Consider the following 19,145-nt stretch of genomic DNA (forward strand, 5'->3'; position numbering starts at 1 on the left):
CCTCCTGAGTAGGGACTACAGGCACATGCCACCACCCCCGGATAATTTTTGTATTTTTAGTAGAGATGGGGTTTCACCATGTTGGCCAGGATGGTCTCGAACTCCTGATCTCAGGTGATCTGCCCGCCTCGGCCTCCCAAAGTGCTGGGATTACAGATATGAGCCACTGTGCCAGGCCTAATCCCAACACTTTGGGGGGCTTAGGCAGGAGGATCACTTGAGCCTAGGAGTTGGAGACTAGCCTGGGCAACAAAGGGAGACCCTGTCTCTACCAATTAAAAAAAAAAAATTATCTGGGCCAAGTGGCATGTGCCTATGGTACCAGCTACTCAGGAGGCTGAGGCAAGAGAATCCCTTGAGCCCAGAAGTTCAAGGCAGCAGTGACCTACGATCACGCCACTACACTCCAGCCCAGGTGACACAGTGAGACCCTGTCTCAAAATACAACAAGGCTGGTCGTGGTGGCTCACTCCTGTAATCCCAGCACTTTGGGAGGCCAAGGCAGGTGGATCACCTGAGGTCAGGAGTTTGAGACCAGCCTGACCAACATGATGAAACCCCGTCTCTACTAAAAATACAAAAAATTAGCCGGGCGTGGTGGTGGGCATTTGTAATCCCGCTACTTGGGAGACTGAGGCAGTAGAATTACTTGAACCCGGGAGGCAGAGGTTACAGTGAGCCGAGATCGCACCACCGCACTCCAGCATGGGCGACAAGAGCAAAACTTGGTCTCAAAAACAACAACAACAACAAAAAATACATGCCACCCCCACAGCACCACATTCAAACTCCCCCCAGCCCAACCCACACACAAAAGGAATACAGGAAAATATTAAGTCGTTATTTCTGGGTAATAAGATTATGGGCAATTTATAAGAATTAAGACGGAGACCATTTCCTCTGAAACATATAACTTACCAATATCGTATCTAGCCAAATCTTCAAGCTCTGGTTCTTGTACATCAATGTTTCCAATATCATCGCTACCAAGAAAAGATGTATCCTTAGGTGACTGACTAGAAAACAGAGCATCATATAACACAGACTGCCCGCTTTTGTTGGCAAAAGTTTCAACAATCTCTTTTAAAAAATCTTGCTTGCCACGACTTAAGTTTAGCAACATATGCCCTGAAAAAAAAATTTAAGTTATTTCCATCACTTTAAAAATACAGATTGTATTTGCTCACGTTGTCTCATTTGTATACCCAAAGGGGAAATAACATGATTATTGCAGACCTAACCCTCCAACCCAAAAAATACAGCTGGACAACAAAACGGGTGCTTATGTAGCAAATGAAAAGAGTACAGGTTTAATATTCTCAGTATCTACATAAGACAGCAGAAGGGGTAAAAAAGACAGGAATGTGTATGAAAAATGCCAAACATATTTGCATTTTAGATGAAAAGGTCTGGATTTAAGTGGCCATAGGAGAACCGGGACAAGCTCTTATTCTCTGATCTGATACACTGATTTCTGAACCTGGCTGATCAGAATCCTCCTTTAAACAGCTTTTAAGAATTATTTCCAGCTGGGCACGGTGGCTCATGCCTGTAATCCCAGCACTTTGGGAGGCCAAGCTGGGTGGATAATGAGGTCAGGAGATCAAAACCATCCTGGCTAACACAGTGAAACTCCGTCTCTACTAAAAATACAAAAAAAAAAAAAAAAAAAAAAAAAAAAAATTAGCCGGCCCTGGTGGCGGGCGCCTGTAGTCCCAGCTACTGGGGAGGCTGAGGGAGGAGAATGGCGTGAACCCAGGAGGCGGAGCTTGCAGTGAGCCGAGATCACGCCACTGCACTCCAGCCTGGGTGACAGAGTAAGACTGTCTCAGGAAAAAAAAAAAAAAAAGAATTATTTCCAGGCCTCGTTCCCAGAGATTTTTATTCCATAGGTTTACAGTAAGCAATCAAAAAATCATAGTCTCGGATAAAGTACTGATACATGCTATAACACAGATGAACCTTGAAAACCTTGCTAAATGAAAGAAGCCAGTCACAAAAGACCACATACTATATGATTCCATTTATGTGAAATGTTCAGAAGAGGCAAACCTACAGAGACAGATTAGCGGTTGCCAAGGCTGAGAGGTTTGGGTAAAATGGGGAGTAACTGCTAACAGGTAAGGAATTCCTCATGGAGTGATGAAAATCTTCTAAAACTGACTGTGGTGACAGTGGTAATACTCTACGAACACAGTAAAAGCCACTGAACTGTACACTTTAAATGGGTGAAGCGTATGGTACATGAATTATATTTCAATTGAACTTTTTTTAAAAACCCTCCTTCGAGTTAATTCTGCTGGGCAATTAGGTTTGGTTACCACTACGCAGTTGTGTCTCAGCACACTTACAGAGGCACCCTCAGGATGCCCAGATCAAAGACATAAAAAAAAAATACAGGCAATTTTCATCCAACTGTGACACCATGCAAAGGCACTTATGAGAGCCCTGCAAGGGTAGAAGGAAAAGAGAAAAGGAAAAAAGTAGAAAGTCACTTTAAGGACTGAAAGCCTAACTCCCACAAAAAAAGTGGGCTATGGAATAAAAGAGCAATGTGAGCTTTGGCCAACAGCCTAACTATACACCAAAGCTTATAATAACTTTGATTTAATATTACATCTTGCTCTTTACAAAATTCATCCAATTTTATATCAAAACTGCTCCTTATAGAAAGCATTATGTTTCTTCAGTTCACTGCTTGATTCAATGGCCACCTAACTACCTTAAAGTTTGTATCTTAGCAAAATCACAGGTAATACGCAACAGACCTTTAGGATTCATCCCAAGCCAAAAATGGGGGGAAAAAATCCACAAATTCCAAGAGCCTAATATAAGGTAAGTATATATCTTCTATCTTCCTCACTATGCTCTCAGCTCTTTAAGACAGATCCGTATCTTCTTCATCTTTATATCCCCACAGCAGTGTTTTTAGAATCAGCTGGTGTTAAATGGTTAGCAAATCAATAATTATACTTAGTTCAGGAAGTGACTAAATATTCAGGATAGAGGCTCTAGCAGCCAGATGAAGAAAGAGTTAAGAAATCCTCTCCACATAGGAACAAACAATATCAAATATTCATTTTTTTAAAGAATGTGCTATTTCTTCGCATCTCTTCCATACCTATTGCTCTTAACTGATACGGCGAAAAGAAATAATTTTGACAAATTATCTCCTGGACAGATGAAGATTTTATCATAAGATATGCCTTAACAGAAATTCCTTTTTCTTTTTAAATTAAATTAGTTTAATATTACTATTACCTGATTGGCTCAGTCGGTCACAGGCCATCATTTCCAGCAGATTTTGTCTAGCTTCACCTTTTATTAATTTAATCTTTGGTCTTGGAACCTAATAATTTTAGAATCAAAAATCTTAATTTGATGATACCCATACTTCTAATAGTAACATGGTCTTATCTATTACACTGTACTTTTTTTGATAATGAATAAACAGTTAACCATTAATTAAACTGAATTGGAAAAGACTGCAAAAACTGGGAACCAAGGAATTTATATAACCTATGAAAAATAGGCCAGGTACAGGCGTGGTGGCTCACACCTGTAATCCCAACACTCTGGGAGGCCAAGGTGGGCTGATCACTTGAGGTCAGGAGTTCGAGACCAGCCTGGCCAACATGGTGAAACCCAGTCTCTACTAAAAATAATAAAAAAAAAACAAAGAGCCAGGCGTGGTGGCACACACCTGTTAATTCCAGCTACACGGGAGGCTGAGGCACAAGGATAGCTTGAACCTGGGAGGCAGAGGTCGTAGCGCGCCGAGACTGTGCCATTGCACTCCAGCCTGGGTGAAAGAGCGAGACTCCATCGCAAAAAAAAAAAAAAAAAAAAAAAAAAAAAGAGGGGCCAGACATGTTGGCTCACACCTGTAATCCCAGCACTTTGGGAGGCCAAGGTGGGGGGATCACTTGAGCCCAGAGTTCAAGACCAGCCTGAACAACACGGTGAGACCCTATCTCTAAAAAAAGTTTTTTTTTAATTAGCCAGGCGTGGTGGCACACACCTGTGGTCCCAGCTACTCAGGAGGCTGAGGCAGGAGGATCACTTAAATCCAGGAGGTCAAGGCTGCAGTGAGCCATGATCATGCCACTGTGCTCCAGCTTGGGCGGCAGAGTGAGACCCTATCTCCAAAAAAAGAAAAAAAAAAAAGCATACACAGAGCAGCTCTGAGAAATTAGTTTCTACTAAAAGCACATTCATGTTACATTCAGAGAAATGGAAAATTTAATTACATTACTTTTCTACCCTGCATAAATAGGACAACAGCAGATGTTGTCCTATTTGAGTAGATATGACACCCTACTTTAAAAAGTACAGGTGAAATGACACTTGGAAATGCCACATTGTAGATAACACATTTTCAGAGTATGGATAATAGGGGATAGCACTAGAATAAATGGGACAACCAGGAAATTAAAGAGATCCTAATGCAATAACCTATGGGGAAAAAAAAAGCATGATGAATAGAATGGCGAAGGGAAGACGTGACAGCTGCCTTCAAATATTAAAATTATTTTATAAAAGAAATCATCAAAAGAAGAAACAAGACCAACAGGTAGAAGGCTTGAAGAATATTTTTATTCTATATAAGGAAGTACCAAGAGCCAAACCACCTAAAGATGCACTGGGCTATCTTGAAAAGTAATGAATGTCCATCACTGAAAACGTCCAGTCATAGGCAATGCCCGCTTACTAGAAACATGCCAAAAGTAACTATATGGGTGACTAGAGCATCGGCTTTTAATTCTATCACCACTTTCTTAATTGGTGGTGGAAATGTAATTTGATACAACCTCTTTAGGGTTAGATATTTGGCAACAGCTCTAAAAATTATAAATGCACAGATATACTTTGATACTGCAATTCTTTCAGGAATTCATGGCACAAGTTAATCATTGCTAAATTACTTGAAGTAGCATTAAAAAAAAAAGTAAAAGCAAGCTAATGTCCTGGCTTTAGGACCCTGGTTTTAAAAACTCCAAAACTACAGTACATCCATACAATGGAATAATATGCAAGCATCCAAACTAATGAGAATGCCCTTTATATATACAGACATGGAAACATCTCCAAGATACAGTTAATGGAAATAAAGTAAATGCAATGTTCAAATGTTTTCCTCCTTCTTTTAAAGACAGGGGATATATGTGTGTTTACTTGGAGATGCATAAAACATTTCCTGAAGAACACACAAGAAAGCAATAACATTAGTTTCTTTGGGGGTGGAGAAAGTAAATAACTAGGGAACAGAAAGGAGTCTTCATAGCATATTCTTAAGAGCCGCCAGAATTTTAAACCATGTATATATAATTCTTTCCAAACATGCTCATTTTTCAAAATATATGATTTATGAACCTAAAAGCTTCTGATTTTGAATTTTAGAAATATTCGTATCGCCTATCCTTTTACTCACAAGTTTTCCAAACATCATGTCAGTTTGTCATCTATATGTTGAAAAGAGCACACAAAATAAGAAACAAAATGTTGACATCATTCTTTTTGTTTTGAAACTGACCTCAATTCATAAACCTGGCCTCTTTTACAAAATTATTCAACAGTTGAATCTGTGACCAGTTAATTAGTTGTGAATCCACTCAATCAAATCATCTCAATTCACTATTTCCTTTTTTTTTTTTTTTTTTGAGATGGAGTCTCGCTCTGTCACCAGGCTGGAGTGCTGCAGTGGCACGATCTCGGCTCACTGCAACCTCCGCCTCCTGGTTTCAAGCAATTCTCCTGTCTCGGCCTCTCAAGTAGCTGGGACTACAGGCACCCGCCACCGTGCGTGGCTAATTTTTGTATTTTTAGTAGAGATGGGGTTTGACCATGTTGGTCAGGATGGTCTCAAACTCCTGACCTCAAGTGATCCGCCCCCCTCAGCCTCCCAAAGTGCTAAGATTATAGGCATGAGCCACCGTGCCTGGCTATTTCCTCATCTTAACTAAAAGGTTTCAAGATACTTTGTTAACTTCCTAGCTGCAATGCAGATGCACTTACTAGAACCACAGTATTCCTCTGATTAAGAGTCTGAAAATCTTGCCATAAAAGTTAGCCAATTCTTACATACCAAATGCCAGCACATAACCTACATTTTATGCTTATAATCATTTGATCATTAAGCTTTAAAATAAACTGATCAAATAAAATACAAGCATCTAAGATGTTTCTATTATATATGCATTCTACAGAAATATGTGGTAGTTAATAAAGACTGAGGTAGGTATCTCTGTGCTGAAGTGGGACAATGAAGAAACATTTAGAAAAGCAAGGCATCTGGCAATAGGTAAAGCACACCCACATTGAGGCACAATATTTTTTAAAAGCAGAGAAAGAATGTATTGCACATTTGCATATGCAAAAAATATTTCTGAACCCAAGAAACTCCTAACACTAGCTGTCATCTAGGAAAGGAGACCTGAGTGAATGGATTAAGAGGGAAACTAACTTTTTATGATTAAAAGTTCACAGTCAGGTGTGGTGGCTCATACCTGTAATCCCAGCACTTTGGGAGGGCAAGGCAGAAGGATCACTTGAAGCCAGGAGTTCAAGACCAACCAGCCTGGGAAACATAGCAAGACCTTGTCTTTACAAAAAATTTAACAATGTAGCCAGGCACGGTGGCAGGCACCTGTAGTCCCAGCTACTGAGCTGAGGCTGAAGCAGGAGAGGATCACTTGAGCCCAGGAGTTCGAGGATGCAGTGAGCTATGATCATGCCACTGCACTCCAGCCAGAGCAAGAGTGAGACTCTGCCTCCCAAAACCACATATCAAAAAATTTTAGGCTGTGCGCAGTAGCTCACACCTATAATCCCAGCACTCTGGGAAGCTTGAGCCCAGTTCAATGTTACGGTGAGCTACGATTACGCAACTGCACTCCAGCCTGAGTGACACAGCAAGACTCTAATAGACACACAGACAGATAAATTTTAAAGTTTCCATTAAAAATAAGAACTATTGGCAGGGCGCAGTGGCTCACGCCTGTAATGCCAGCACTTTGGGAGGCCAAGGTGGGCGGATCATGAGGTCAGGAGATCGAGACCATCCTGGCTAACACGGTGAAACCCTATCTCTACTGAAAATACAAAAAAATTAGCCAGGCGTGGTGGTGGGTGCCTGTAGTCCCAGCTACTCGGGAGGCTGAGGCAGGAGAATGGCGTGAACCCAGGAGGCGGAGCTTGCAGTGAGCCGAGGTCGTGCCACTGTGCTTCCAGCCTGGGCATCAGAGTGAGACTCCGTCTCAAAAATAATAATAAAATAAATAAAAATAAGAACTATCAGTTACTTGAGAATTTATATAAGAACCTTTTAATGTTTGTATTACCTAGTGAACCTCACTAAATCCATCAATTTTCACTAATCCATTCCTTATGAACACGGAAGTTTCTACTGAGCAAATATTAGCACTTAACATGTAAACTGTCTATCAACGGTGTTTTTAAAAGATTTACAGGCCGGGCTCGATGGCTCATGCCTGTAATCCCAGGACTTTGAGAGGCCGAGTCGGGTGGATCACGAGGTCAGAAGATCGAGACCATCCTGGCTAACATGGTGAAACCCCATCTCTATTAAAAAATACAAAAAATTAGCCAGGCATGGTGGTGTGTGCCTGTAATCCCAGATACGTGACAGGCTGAAGCAGGAGAATCACTTGAACCCAGGAGACACAGGTCGCAGTGAGCTGAGATTGCGCCACTGCACTCCAGCCTGGTGACAGAGCGAGACTCTGTCTCAAATAAAAATAAAAAGATTTATATTAGGCAGGGCATGCTGGCTCACTGCCTGTAATCCCAGCACTTTGAGAGGCCGAGACGCACAGATCACCTGAGTTCAGGAGCTCAAGACCAGCCTGACCAACATGGAGAAACCCCGTCTCTACTAAAAATACAAAATTAGATGGGCGTGGTGGTGTGTGCCTGTAATCCCAGCTACTCGGGAGGCTGAAGCAGGACAATCGCTTGAACCCGGGAGGCGGAGATTGCAGTGAGCCAGATGGCGCCATTGCACTCCAGCCTGGGCAACAAGAGCAAAACCCCATCTCAAAAAGAAAAAAAAGATTTATATTAGAAGGAGGGGCCTTCTCTAAAAGTAATTAATCCTTTTTTTTCCCTCCCCAAGCAAAAAATCCTTCTCTAAAATTAATCATTTTTCTAAGCCTGGTTTAATGCTTTTTTGGAAGACTGCTTATTTCTTTTCCTTTCAAAAGTTATGCAAGCTCATTAAAAAAAAAAAAAAAAAAAAAAAAAAAAAAAAAAAGGCCAGGCATGGTGGCTCATGCCTGTAAATCCCAGGACTTTGGGAGGCCGAGGCAGGTGGATGACTAGGTCAGGAGATTGAGACCATCCTGGCTAACACGGTGAAACCCCGTCTCTACTAAAAGTACAAAAAAAAATTAGCCAGGCGTGGTGGCAGGTGCCTGTAGTCCCAGCTACTCAGGAGGCTGAGGCAGGAAAATGGTGTGAACTCGGGAGGTGGAGCTTGCAGCGAGCTGAGATCGTGCCACTGCACTCCAGCCTGGGTGACAGAGCAAGACTCCGTCTCAAAAAAAAAAAAAAAAAAGGCCAGGCGCGCCAGGCGCAGTGCCTCGCGCCTGTAATCCCAGCACTTTGGGAGACCAAGGCAGGTAGATCACGAGGTCAAGAGATTGCGACCATCCTGGCCAACATGGTGAAACCCCATCTCTATTAAAAATACAAAAAATTAGCTGGGCTTGGTAGCACGGGCCTGTAGTCCCAGCTACTCAGGAGGCTGAGGCAGAAGAATCACTTGAACCCAGGAGGTGGAGGCTGCAGTGAGCCGAGATCACGCCACTGCACTCCAGCCTGGCGACAGAGAGAGACTTGGTCTCAAAAAAAATAAAAAAATAAAAAATAAGAAAAGGTTTTATGTTTTCAAAGATTAATAGATATACTGTTACATATACACAATACAGTCATAAATGTTATATACATGTGTTTCAATTAACATGTTAAATTGCAATCATATTCTTCTATCATAGGCTATAAAGCCATTGCCCTACGTCTACTTATTAGGATTTTGTCCAAGTAACACATCTTTTTGAATCAAGCTTTACCCATAATACGAGATTACATCTTTATCATGTTCCCAAAAATGGCAGAGTAAAAAGATCAAACTCTTCAAATTTGTCTACAAACAAATCATGGCAATGCAGGCTTTCGACAAGAGTGCATTCAACATCCCTGTTTCACCAGCCTCACCAGTATTGTGTATGCTTAGTTATTTTCCACTGTATCAAATTGACTATTTCATTTTAACTTTAATTCCACAGGTTTGTTCACATATTGTCATTACATACCAGAGCACACCTTCATTTAAAACACATCAAGACTCCGTGAAATGTCAATTGCTCCTACAAGTGGAAGACTTACCTGAAATGCTATGAGATAGCACAATGCAGCCAGCTCAGAAAGAGCTCGCCATTGAACATTATTACCATGCTGACCCATCTTCAAGAGCAGAGAACCTGCATGCATGTAGAAATGTCCTTTCATTTCTAAGAAAGTAGCTGACAGTTCATCATTTCCACCCAAAGAAGATTTCGCAGACTGAAGAGCACTATCAAAACTGTAATATGAAAATATCAAACAGATGATACACACTTACTGCACTGTGAATAATCATGGTTCATTTAATTCAAAACAAAATAAAAATTTTATTTCAAGCTTCATCTTCCACATTCAACTTCTAATAATTCTTATTCCCCATGTTATAAACTATGAATCATCTAATGCTTATTTTTATCCTGCCTACTTCCTATACTTCATGCTTAACCTCTCAAATGATGTCTTATTCCCAGTTATTTCCAGCCCTCCAATCACAGGATAAATATAAGATTAGTGATTATAGGTGCACATTTCAAAATAAACAAGGATAAAGTTGGGAGACTATTTTATAGTTTCTTCCTGATCATATAATTTCATTATTTAATTAACAGTTGTAATTTCTCAAATTAGACATACCATTTCCAAATTATAAGTAAATAACTGACAGGTATTTGAGTATCAATACAGTAATTGCTCTTTTTACTATATAGATCATTACAGCGTTAAATAAATTGTCTTTTTTTTTTTTTTAGATGGAGTCTCTCACTATCGCCTGGGCTGGAGTGCAATGGCACGATCTAAGCTCACTGCAACCTCCACTTCCCAGGTTCAAGTGATTCTCCTGACTCAGCCTCCTGAGTAGCTGGGATTACAGGCACCTGCCACCATGCCCCGCTAAACTTTTTTTATATTTTTAGTAGAGACAGGGTTTCACTATGTTGGCCAGGCTGGTCTCGAACTCCTGACCTCACGATCTGCCCGCCTCAGCTTACCAATGTGCTGGGATTACAGGCATGAGCCACTATGCCTGGCCTATTATTTGTAATCTATATTCTAAATTAGTTCTTCTAAATCCTAATGTTTCTCCAAATCCTCACTTTGGAAGAAAACTAAAAGCAAAAAGCAAACACTTAAACGTGAAGCATGATTTTAAAGTGGCTTACAATAAAGCAACCAGAGCAAGTGAGGTCTAAAGATCTCTGAGGGTGCTCAAAAACCCCTTCAGGGGATCCATGAAGTTAAAATTACTTTTACAATAGTACCAAAAAAAATTTATATATTACATACTCATTTTCTTATGTATGTAGAGCTGAGTTTTTTTGTTTTTGTTTTTGGAGACAGAATCTCACTCTGTCACAAGGCTGGAGTGCAGTGGCACAATCTTGGCTTACTGCAACCTCTGACTCCCAGGTTCAAGCGATTCTTCTGCCTCAGCCTCCCGAGCAGCTGGGACTATAGGCGCATACCAACGTGCCCGGCTAATTTTTTGTACTTTTAGTAGAGACAAGGTTTCACCATTGTTAGCTGGGATGGTCTCGATCTCCTGACTTCGTGATCCACCCGCCTTGGCCTCCCAAAGTGCTGGGATTACAGGCCTGAGCCACCGCGCCCCGCTGACCTGAGTTTTCTAGAGGCTTCATGACATAATAATTTTACAGACTGAAGGAGGAAGTAAATGAGAATCTAGCTATGTTCTATTAAGCGAGACATTAAAAAGATTTACAAAAATGCAAAAACAATGACACTTTTCTGACTACTTTTTTGCTGTTGGAAAATAATTATTTTTCATAAAAAATGCTATTATTGGCCCTGCGTGGTGGCTCACACATGTAATTCCAGCACTTTGGGAGGCCGAGGCAGGTGGATCACCTGAGGTCAGGAGTTCAAGACCAGCCTAGCCAACATGGTGAAACCCCATCTCTACTAAAAATACAAAAAATTAGCCAGGCGTGGTGTGGGCACCTGTAATTCCAGCTACTTGGGAGGCTGAGGCAGGAGAATCGCTTGAACCTGGGAAGCAGAGGTTGCAGTGATCCGAGATCACACTGTTGCACTCTAGCCTGGGCAACAAGAGCAAAACTCTGTCTCAAAAAAAAAAAAAAAAAAAAAAAAAGCTATTATTATTAACACACAATAGGGCTTATTACATTTTTAATGGATTACATTTTTTATTTGTTTTAATTTCTAATGTAATAAACACTGACAGAAATAACCCACATACGGCTGGGTGCAGTGGCTCAGACCTGCAATCCCAGCACTTTGGAAGGCCAAGGCAGGTGGATCACGAGGTCAAGAGATTGAGACCTTCCAGTACTTTGGGAGGCCAAGGTAGACGGATCAAGAGGTCAAGAGATCAAGACCAGCCGGGCGCGGTGGCTCATGCCTGTAATCCCAGCACTTTGGGAGGCTGAGGTGGGCGGATCACAAGGTCAGGATATCAAGACCATCCTGGCTAACACAGTGAAACCCCATCTCTACTAAAAATACAAAAAATTAGCTGGGTGTGGTGGCGGGCACCTGTAGGCCCAGCTACTCGGGAGGCTGAGGCAAGAGAATGGCGTGAACCCTGGAGACAGAGCTTGCAGTGAGCCGAGATGGCACCACTGCACTCCAGCCTGGGCAACAGAGCGAGACTCCGTCTCAAAAAAAAAAGATCGAGACCATCCTGGCCAACATGATGAAACCCTGTTTCTACTAAAAATACAAAAATTAGCCAGGTGTGGGCTGGGCACGGTGGCTCACGCCTGTAATCCCAACACTTTGGGAGGCCGAGGAGGGCAGATCACGAGGTCAGATCAAGACCATCCTGGCTAACACGGTGACACTCCGTCTCTACTAAAACTAAAAAAAAATTAGCCGAGCGTGGTGGTGGGCGCCTGTAGTCCCAGCTACTCAGGAGGCTGAGGCAGAAGAATGGCGTGAACCTGGGAGGTTCACAAGGGGGATAACAAAGGGCCCATGAGGCCTGATTAACTGATCTGACAAACCATCTGTCACCCACAGCCCTAAGCCACACTGTGAAACTGCCTAGGGTGGCACCAGCTTTTTATCTTCCTCAGGGTCCTCCCCTCAGGCCCCCAAGTCACCCACTCATGGTCCAGATTCTCCCCTGAGTGACTCCATCCCCATGGTCATCTCCCCTCCTGAGCCTCCCCCTCTGAGGGCCAAGGGCTGTCCTCAGGGCCCTCCTGGGGCTTCCTGGTGGGGAACAACCTAAGGCAGGAGGATAAGCTCTTATTCAGAGCATTGAGAGGAAATTGTGAAGCTTGCAGTGAGCCGAGATTGTGCCACTGTACTCCCGGCTGGGTGACAGAGCGAGACTGTCTCAAAAAAAAAAAAAAAATTAGCCAGGTGTGGTGTCGGGCACCTGTAGTCCCACCTATTCAGGAGGCAGAGACAAGAGAATCACTTGAACCCAGGAGGCAGAGGTTGCAGTGAGCCGAGACTGCACCACTGCATGCCAACCCGGCGAGAGCAAGACTCAGTCTCAAAAAAAAAAAAAAAAAAAAGAGAGATTGAGACCATCCTGAACCCCATCTCTACTAAAAATACAAAAATTAGCTGGGCGTGGTGGTGTGTGCCTGTGGTCCCAGCTACTCAGGAGGCTGAGGCAGGAGAATCGCCTGAACCCGGGAGGCAGAGGTTACAGTGAGCCAAGGTCGTGCCACTGCACTCCAGCCTGGTGACAGAGCAAGACTCCATCTCAAAAAAAAAAAAAAAAGAAAGAAAGAAAGAAAGAAGAAAAAAAGGAACCCACAAACAAAGATCTTTGATGTCCTTAAGAAAAATGTAAAAGGAACTTGTGACCAAAAAATTTGAGTATACAAAGAACACAAAATAAAACATCCTACATGTTTTCTAAAATAATCTTAAAGTTATGTTAGTTCTTTTAGATACTGCTCTTACCCTACCAATTTAGGACACTATGTACTTTTTCAAGAAAATTACCTACTCCCTGCACTCAGTGAAATGAACTTCTTTCCTTATACCAGATGGGGAAATAAATTAACTTCCAAACAAATGGACAGCCTAAACTAGCAATCAGTAAACTTTTTCTACAAAAAGGAGGAGAATACTAATCTGGCTTTACAGGCATACAATCTCTGCTGCAACCACTCAACTCCAACCCTTTAGTATGTAAGCAGCCACAGACAATACATAAACAGAGGCATGCTGTATTCCAATAAATATTAACAAAATTAGGCAGGGGCCATATTTGGCCCACAAGTTCTAATCAACCCCTGCTCTAAACTAACATCTTTATACAAATCCAAGTGATGTTTTTGTTCAATGGAATTTATTTTCAAAATGGAGACACTGGTTTTCAAAATCAAAATTTAGGAAAAAAGGTAAATCACATAGTTGAGTTATTTTGTTTCTTAGCTAAAACAGTATTTTCTGAAATACCAGTGATGCTAAGTGCTTATACTAGTACATGTGAACCTAGCCATCTGATGACAGATGAACTTTAATTTTCACTCAAGATTATACTATTATAAAAAAATAAAATATGAAATAGCAGTTAGAACATTCATTTTAAGCTTGACTATGACAAAACTGAGTATTTAACCATAAGGCTAATTTTAATCAAGCTTGAACTATAAGAGTTCTCTAAAAAGGAAAGTCATATAAAACCAATTAGAACTTCCCCGTAAAAGAAGAAAAATAAGATTGCCTCCTAGTGGTTCACTGTATTAACTATAACTCCTAGGTACATTATAGAAATAATGATTCAGTAAAGAAGTTTAGAGCAATGAACTTACTGCAAAAAGAAAAACTGCAATTTATACTAAAGCATTCTCCTCAAAGTCAACGCACCTTTCCAGTAATTCTCTACTTTCCTGCACATCTCTAGTGGAAAGCGTAAGAAGCATAAGATTAGCATAGGCCAGCAGTAAGTCTGCATTGGTTGCTCGCCAGTCACTTTTATCAGACTCCAAACACTGTAAAGACTCCAGATATTCCTATTTTGTGGAATGAATAGTAAGTTACAAAACTTAATCAGGTGTTAAGAAATTAACCATTTTATGCCTATAAATTCCTTTTCTCACTCCAACCACGTTTGTGAAACTACATTGATTTTTACATCAACCTTATAAATGAAAACACCAAAAATATATACATTTATCATAGTTATCTCCCCAATTTTCCCATTATAAATTTAGCTGATCCTGGTAAAAATTTCATTTTATAACTGTTCTACCTAAATAAAAGAAATTTAAGTCCTGCGGGGCACTGCTGCTTTAGTACAAAAAGATGTATGCTAATTGCCTACATAGAAATGTAAAGACCCAGTAGCTTTTATCTACCTTAAGGGTCTGTACAACACACGAATTCCACTCTAAACTTGAACGCAAAGCTATGTTCCTCTCTGCCTCATGGCAGTGGGCCACAGCATCCTTCAATCTTTTCTTTGAGTGATACAACTCCACTAGCCGGATGTTCACATGGACGTCATCAGGTCTTACATGAAGTTCTGACTGAATCAAGTCAAAAAGTTTACTCCATCCATCTTCACCTTCACAAACTAGAAGCTGTTCCTATTTAGAGGGGAAAAAGAAAAATTATTAGAGTAACACTTGTGCAATTTTAAACAAGTCATGCTCCCAAAGAGCACCATTCCACTATGTCTAGTTTTATGATGATGCCACCAAAAACACCATCCTATATACCTTATTCATCCCTTCTGAGATTGCTTACAACCCAGAAACTAAGCCTCAAGAACTGTATGTGAAGAAAAGCATCTGTGATTACTGCAGTAGCTCATACTCTCTTCAGAGACTACGAGGACTATTGCCACACATCCCTGTCTGTCTGAGTCACCACCAGAAGCCTAGACCTCCCCAGTCAATCCTCAGCAACAAGGTCCTTATGCTCAAACTGCTCTGTATCTCCTTAAATCTGACTCAATCCCACATCCCCTCTCCTCCCACTGTTCTGTTACCTTCATCATCATCTCAAAGCACTGTCATCACCTCCTGACCTTAAATGAAGACAGTATCATCTCAGGACAACCCCCACTACCATGATGGCTTTTTCTCTCTGAACTTACATACAAGGAGAGGAAGTGGCCACTCGCTTCTCATTCGCGATGCTCTTCTATCAGCCTCTCAAGAAGCTAGGACCATAGGCATGCACCACCATGCCCGGCTAATTTTTTTTAACATTCTGTAGAGATGGGGTCTTGCCGTGTTGCCCAGGCTGACTACTCAGTTCCTTAATCACCTCATCTCCAGTGATGTTATCCTCTACTCCAACCTCAACCATCCACTTGCCACTGACACAGGTCTTCAAAATCTGCATTTTGGTCATACCACCGAAACCACCATACCACCCTTCTTATTCTTCCACCTCACTGAGGGCCTACATACCCTTACTTTCAGAAATATACTTCTCCACCATATGACAAGTTCCCTTCAAGACAATAACATCATCAAGTTTTAAACACCTGTAAACACATATAAATACACACACTTTCTTCTGTCAGGCAAAAAATGCTATAATCCCTTATATCCATAATTACTGTTTGCTTACAGAGCCCTCCAACTAATTCCCTCTTTTCCTCAGAAGAACCCTCCCAACTGGTTTCTGTGTGCTTAGATTTGGGAAATCATAACCCCAAGCTAACTGATTTCATTTGCATTATCTCAACCATCAAACTGGTGCTGCCTAAAACAAAATACCATTTTAGTACTAACAGACTCACTTTCTCCACTCCCTGACACTTCACACCTCCTCCTATTTCCTCAACTTCCCCATACCTTCCTTTGACCCTCACTTTCAACTTATAACCTAGATTCATCCTTCACTGAGAAACCTGATGCTATCACATATAAATTCCATTTTACCTTACCTACTTAAACTCGTCTTTCCCCAGCTCTCAAGACCAAGCTGCCCATTAGTACTCTGTATTTCATTCCCCTCTCTCCTTTATCAATTTCTCCTCTTCTGGATGAGATGGATGATACCCTGGTCTCTCCCTATTGCAAAAGCCCTAGTCTTTGACTCTATGTTAAACATTTTTTTAAAAACCACTATGAGTGCTTTTAAAAAGTTCTATCTCATACTTGAGAGAAAAAGCCTTCTCAACAGTAATACTCTCATTCATTAAACAAATGTCAGAAACTGTTTACCTTAGCAAGCCTTAAATTTTAGGAGAAATGGAATTACTTTGCATGACAGTTATAAATCTCATGGATTTCAATTCCAAAAAAAAAAAAAATCTGATACAGGAAAGGTGTAACAGTGCCTTCAAGTTATTAAAGAAAATCTTTAAAGAATGCTTCAAAGTATCTAACTTGTTACACTGCAAGAAAAGAATCTCCTGCCATTACATATGTTCTTTAACACTACTGACACCAGATTAACTGGATTGCCACGCCCAATAGGGGAGTTATGTTTGAGGCATAACACCTAAGAGAGTAAAGAAATCTGCACAATTAGACCTCACGTTTTAGACTAATATTTAAAATCCAGCTGCTTATTACTGGGGAGAAAAACTTATCAGTAATATTTATCTTTGGAAGCATCTTCAATGCTTTTTCAGCTTCAAAAATCTGTACATGATTGTTCATAGCAGTTGAACAATAGCCAAAACCTAGAAATAACCAAAATGCCCCTCAAAAGTGAATGGTTAAGGCTGGGCACAGTGGCTCACACCTGTAATCCCAGCACTCTGGGAGGCCAAAGTGGGTGGATCACCTGAGAACCCGGGAGGCAGAAGTTGCAGTGAGCCGAGATAGCACCACTGCACTCCAGCATGGGTGACAGAGCAAGACTCTTGTCTCAAAAAAATAAAAATAAAAAAACTGAATGGTTAAATTGTGGACCATGAAATACTACTCAAAAGTAAAGGAACCAACTATGGATATACAAAACTTAATATGGATCACAAATGGTATTATGCTGACTGAACAAGCCAACCTCAAAAGGTCACATGCTTGGCTGGCCGCGGTGGCTCACGCCTGTAATCCTAGCACTTTGGGAGGCTGGGGTGGGCAGATCACATGAGGTCAGGAGTTCGAGACCAGGCAGGCCAACATGGTGAAACTCCGTTTCTACTAAAAATACAAAAATAAGCGGGACATGGTAAAATGTGCCTGTAGTCCCAGCTACCCGGAAGGCCGAGGCAGGAGAATCGCTTGCACCTGGGAGGCGGAGGTGGCAGTCAGCCGAGATTGCGCCAGTGAACTCCAACCTGGGCAACAGAGCGAGACTCTGTCTCAAAAACAATGAAAAAAGAAAAAAAAAGTCACACATTTCATGATGACATTTACATAACATTTTGAAATCACCAAAGTATAAAGATGGAGAACAGATTAATGGTTGCCAGAGGTCAGGCATAGTGAAGAGAAGTAAATAGCGTGACTACAAAAGGGGCAGCATGAGGAAGATCTCTGTGGTAATAGAGTAGTTCTGTATCTTGACGGCAGTGGTGGTATGAATCTACACATGTTAAAATGAAAGAAAAACTATACATACACATTGTACCAATGTCAAAATTCCCGATTTTGATATTGTGCTTTGGTCGGGTTAAACAGATTGAGTATCCCTTATCCAAAATGCTTGAGACCAGAAGTATTTCAGATTTTGAACTTTTTCAGACTTTGGAATATTTGCAGGATACTTAGCAGGTAGAGCACCCCAAATCTGAAAATCTGAAATCCAAAATTTTCCAATGAGCATTTCTTTGAGCATCATGTCAGCGCTCAAAAAATTTCAGATTTTGGAGCATTTAGGATTTCGGATTTTAAATGCTCAAACTGTATAAGCATTGGGGGAAAATGAAGTAGCATATAGGATCTTTCTGTGCAATCTTTGCAACTTCCTGTGAAAAAACTCTATAATTATTTCAAAATTAAATTTCTTTAAATTTCTATCAGAAACATATATAATGGGGGTAGGAGGAAGCTAAAGGCAAATATACATTTATAATTTTATATTGTACATACACAATAAAGTATACATTAATATATAAAACATTACAATATACATTTTAAATGTTTGCCAAACATATTTGTGTAGATTTTCTCCAGAACAGTTGCTTAGTAAACTATATTTTACTCTATAAAGAATATCAGGACCAGTCAACACACTAGCAAGAACTTCCTACCATTTTTAGTAATTACGTCTTATATACTAGAGAAACCACCTTTTATCTTTTGCTTGAAAACCTTACTATCTCAAAATACAATCCCTTCCACTTTCAGACAATAGTTATTAGAAAACACTTCTTTAAAATATCCCTAAATTGTCATCCTGTAGGTAATTTTCACTTAATGAAGCAAAAATTGTATACCAGACAGAACTTAATGTAAATCTTAGCTCTACTTAGTTTACAGCTACTAAACTGTAAAATCCCTAAAATATTAATTATTCCAGAAGGGTAAATGAGATGTCACTTATAAAGTATAACAATGCCTAATAAGACAGTAGATGCTCAGAAAGGTTTTAATACACTTTTTAAAAGAAAAATGTTAAAGGAAACACAAACACCTGGGCTTAAGGTTTGCTATTGAAAAGTAATTTAAACTCCAAATATTAGAAATGGTTATGTCTTAAGTTTTCTCCCTTTATGTTTTGTTTGTTTACCTTTAGTTTATAAATTGCAGGACTTCCTGGGAAATGTTTACTTGCTCTTTCAACCCAGTATTTTGCTCTTCCATTAGTAACATCATTTTTACAAAGCAATTCTGCAATCTTCAACACAAGATCTTTTTGTGTTGGGTTTAATTCCATTGAACGCTAATATCAGAAAAGAAATTAAAGATTAGTAAATAAATTGT

At 40.6% G+C, this 19,145-nt stretch overlaps 1 protein-coding gene across 6 annotated transcripts in view; it reads right to left on the bottom strand.

The window, feature by feature from the left end:
• The window catches only part of LOC129397124 (ranBP2-like and GRIP domain-containing protein 4), an 80,882-nt gene that overhangs the window by 34,602 nt on the left and 27,135 nt on the right, over nucleotides 1-19,145 (bottom strand). For 3 of the 6 annotated variants that reach the window (XM_055107521.2, XM_063594707.1, XM_055107523.2), the window contains 6 exons: nucleotides 18,952-19,104; nucleotides 14,670-14,900; nucleotides 14,179-14,324; nucleotides 9,406-9,601; nucleotides 3,262-3,349; nucleotides 919-1,128 (listed from right to left, as the gene is read on the bottom strand). In XM_055107521.2, the coding sequence (XP_054963496.1) occupies nucleotides 919-1,128; nucleotides 3,262-3,349; nucleotides 9,406-9,601; nucleotides 14,179-14,324; nucleotides 14,670-14,900; nucleotides 18,952-19,104 (1,024 nt within the window). Of the gene's footprint in view, nucleotides 1-918; nucleotides 1,129-3,261; nucleotides 3,350-4,021; nucleotides 4,140-6,506; nucleotides 8,999-9,405; nucleotides 9,602-14,178; nucleotides 14,325-14,669; nucleotides 14,901-18,951; nucleotides 19,105-19,145 lie in introns of those variants that run through there. The other 3 variants (XM_055107524.2, XM_063594708.1, XM_055107526.2) reach the window with 3 other exon arrangements.

The sequence above is a fragment of the Pan paniscus genome, chromosome 12 (assembly GCF_029289425.2).
Source record: "Pan paniscus chromosome 12, NHGRI_mPanPan1-v2.0_pri, whole genome shotgun sequence".
NCBI classification, from domain to species: Eukaryota; Metazoa; Chordata; class Mammalia; order Primates; family Hominidae; genus Pan; species Pan paniscus.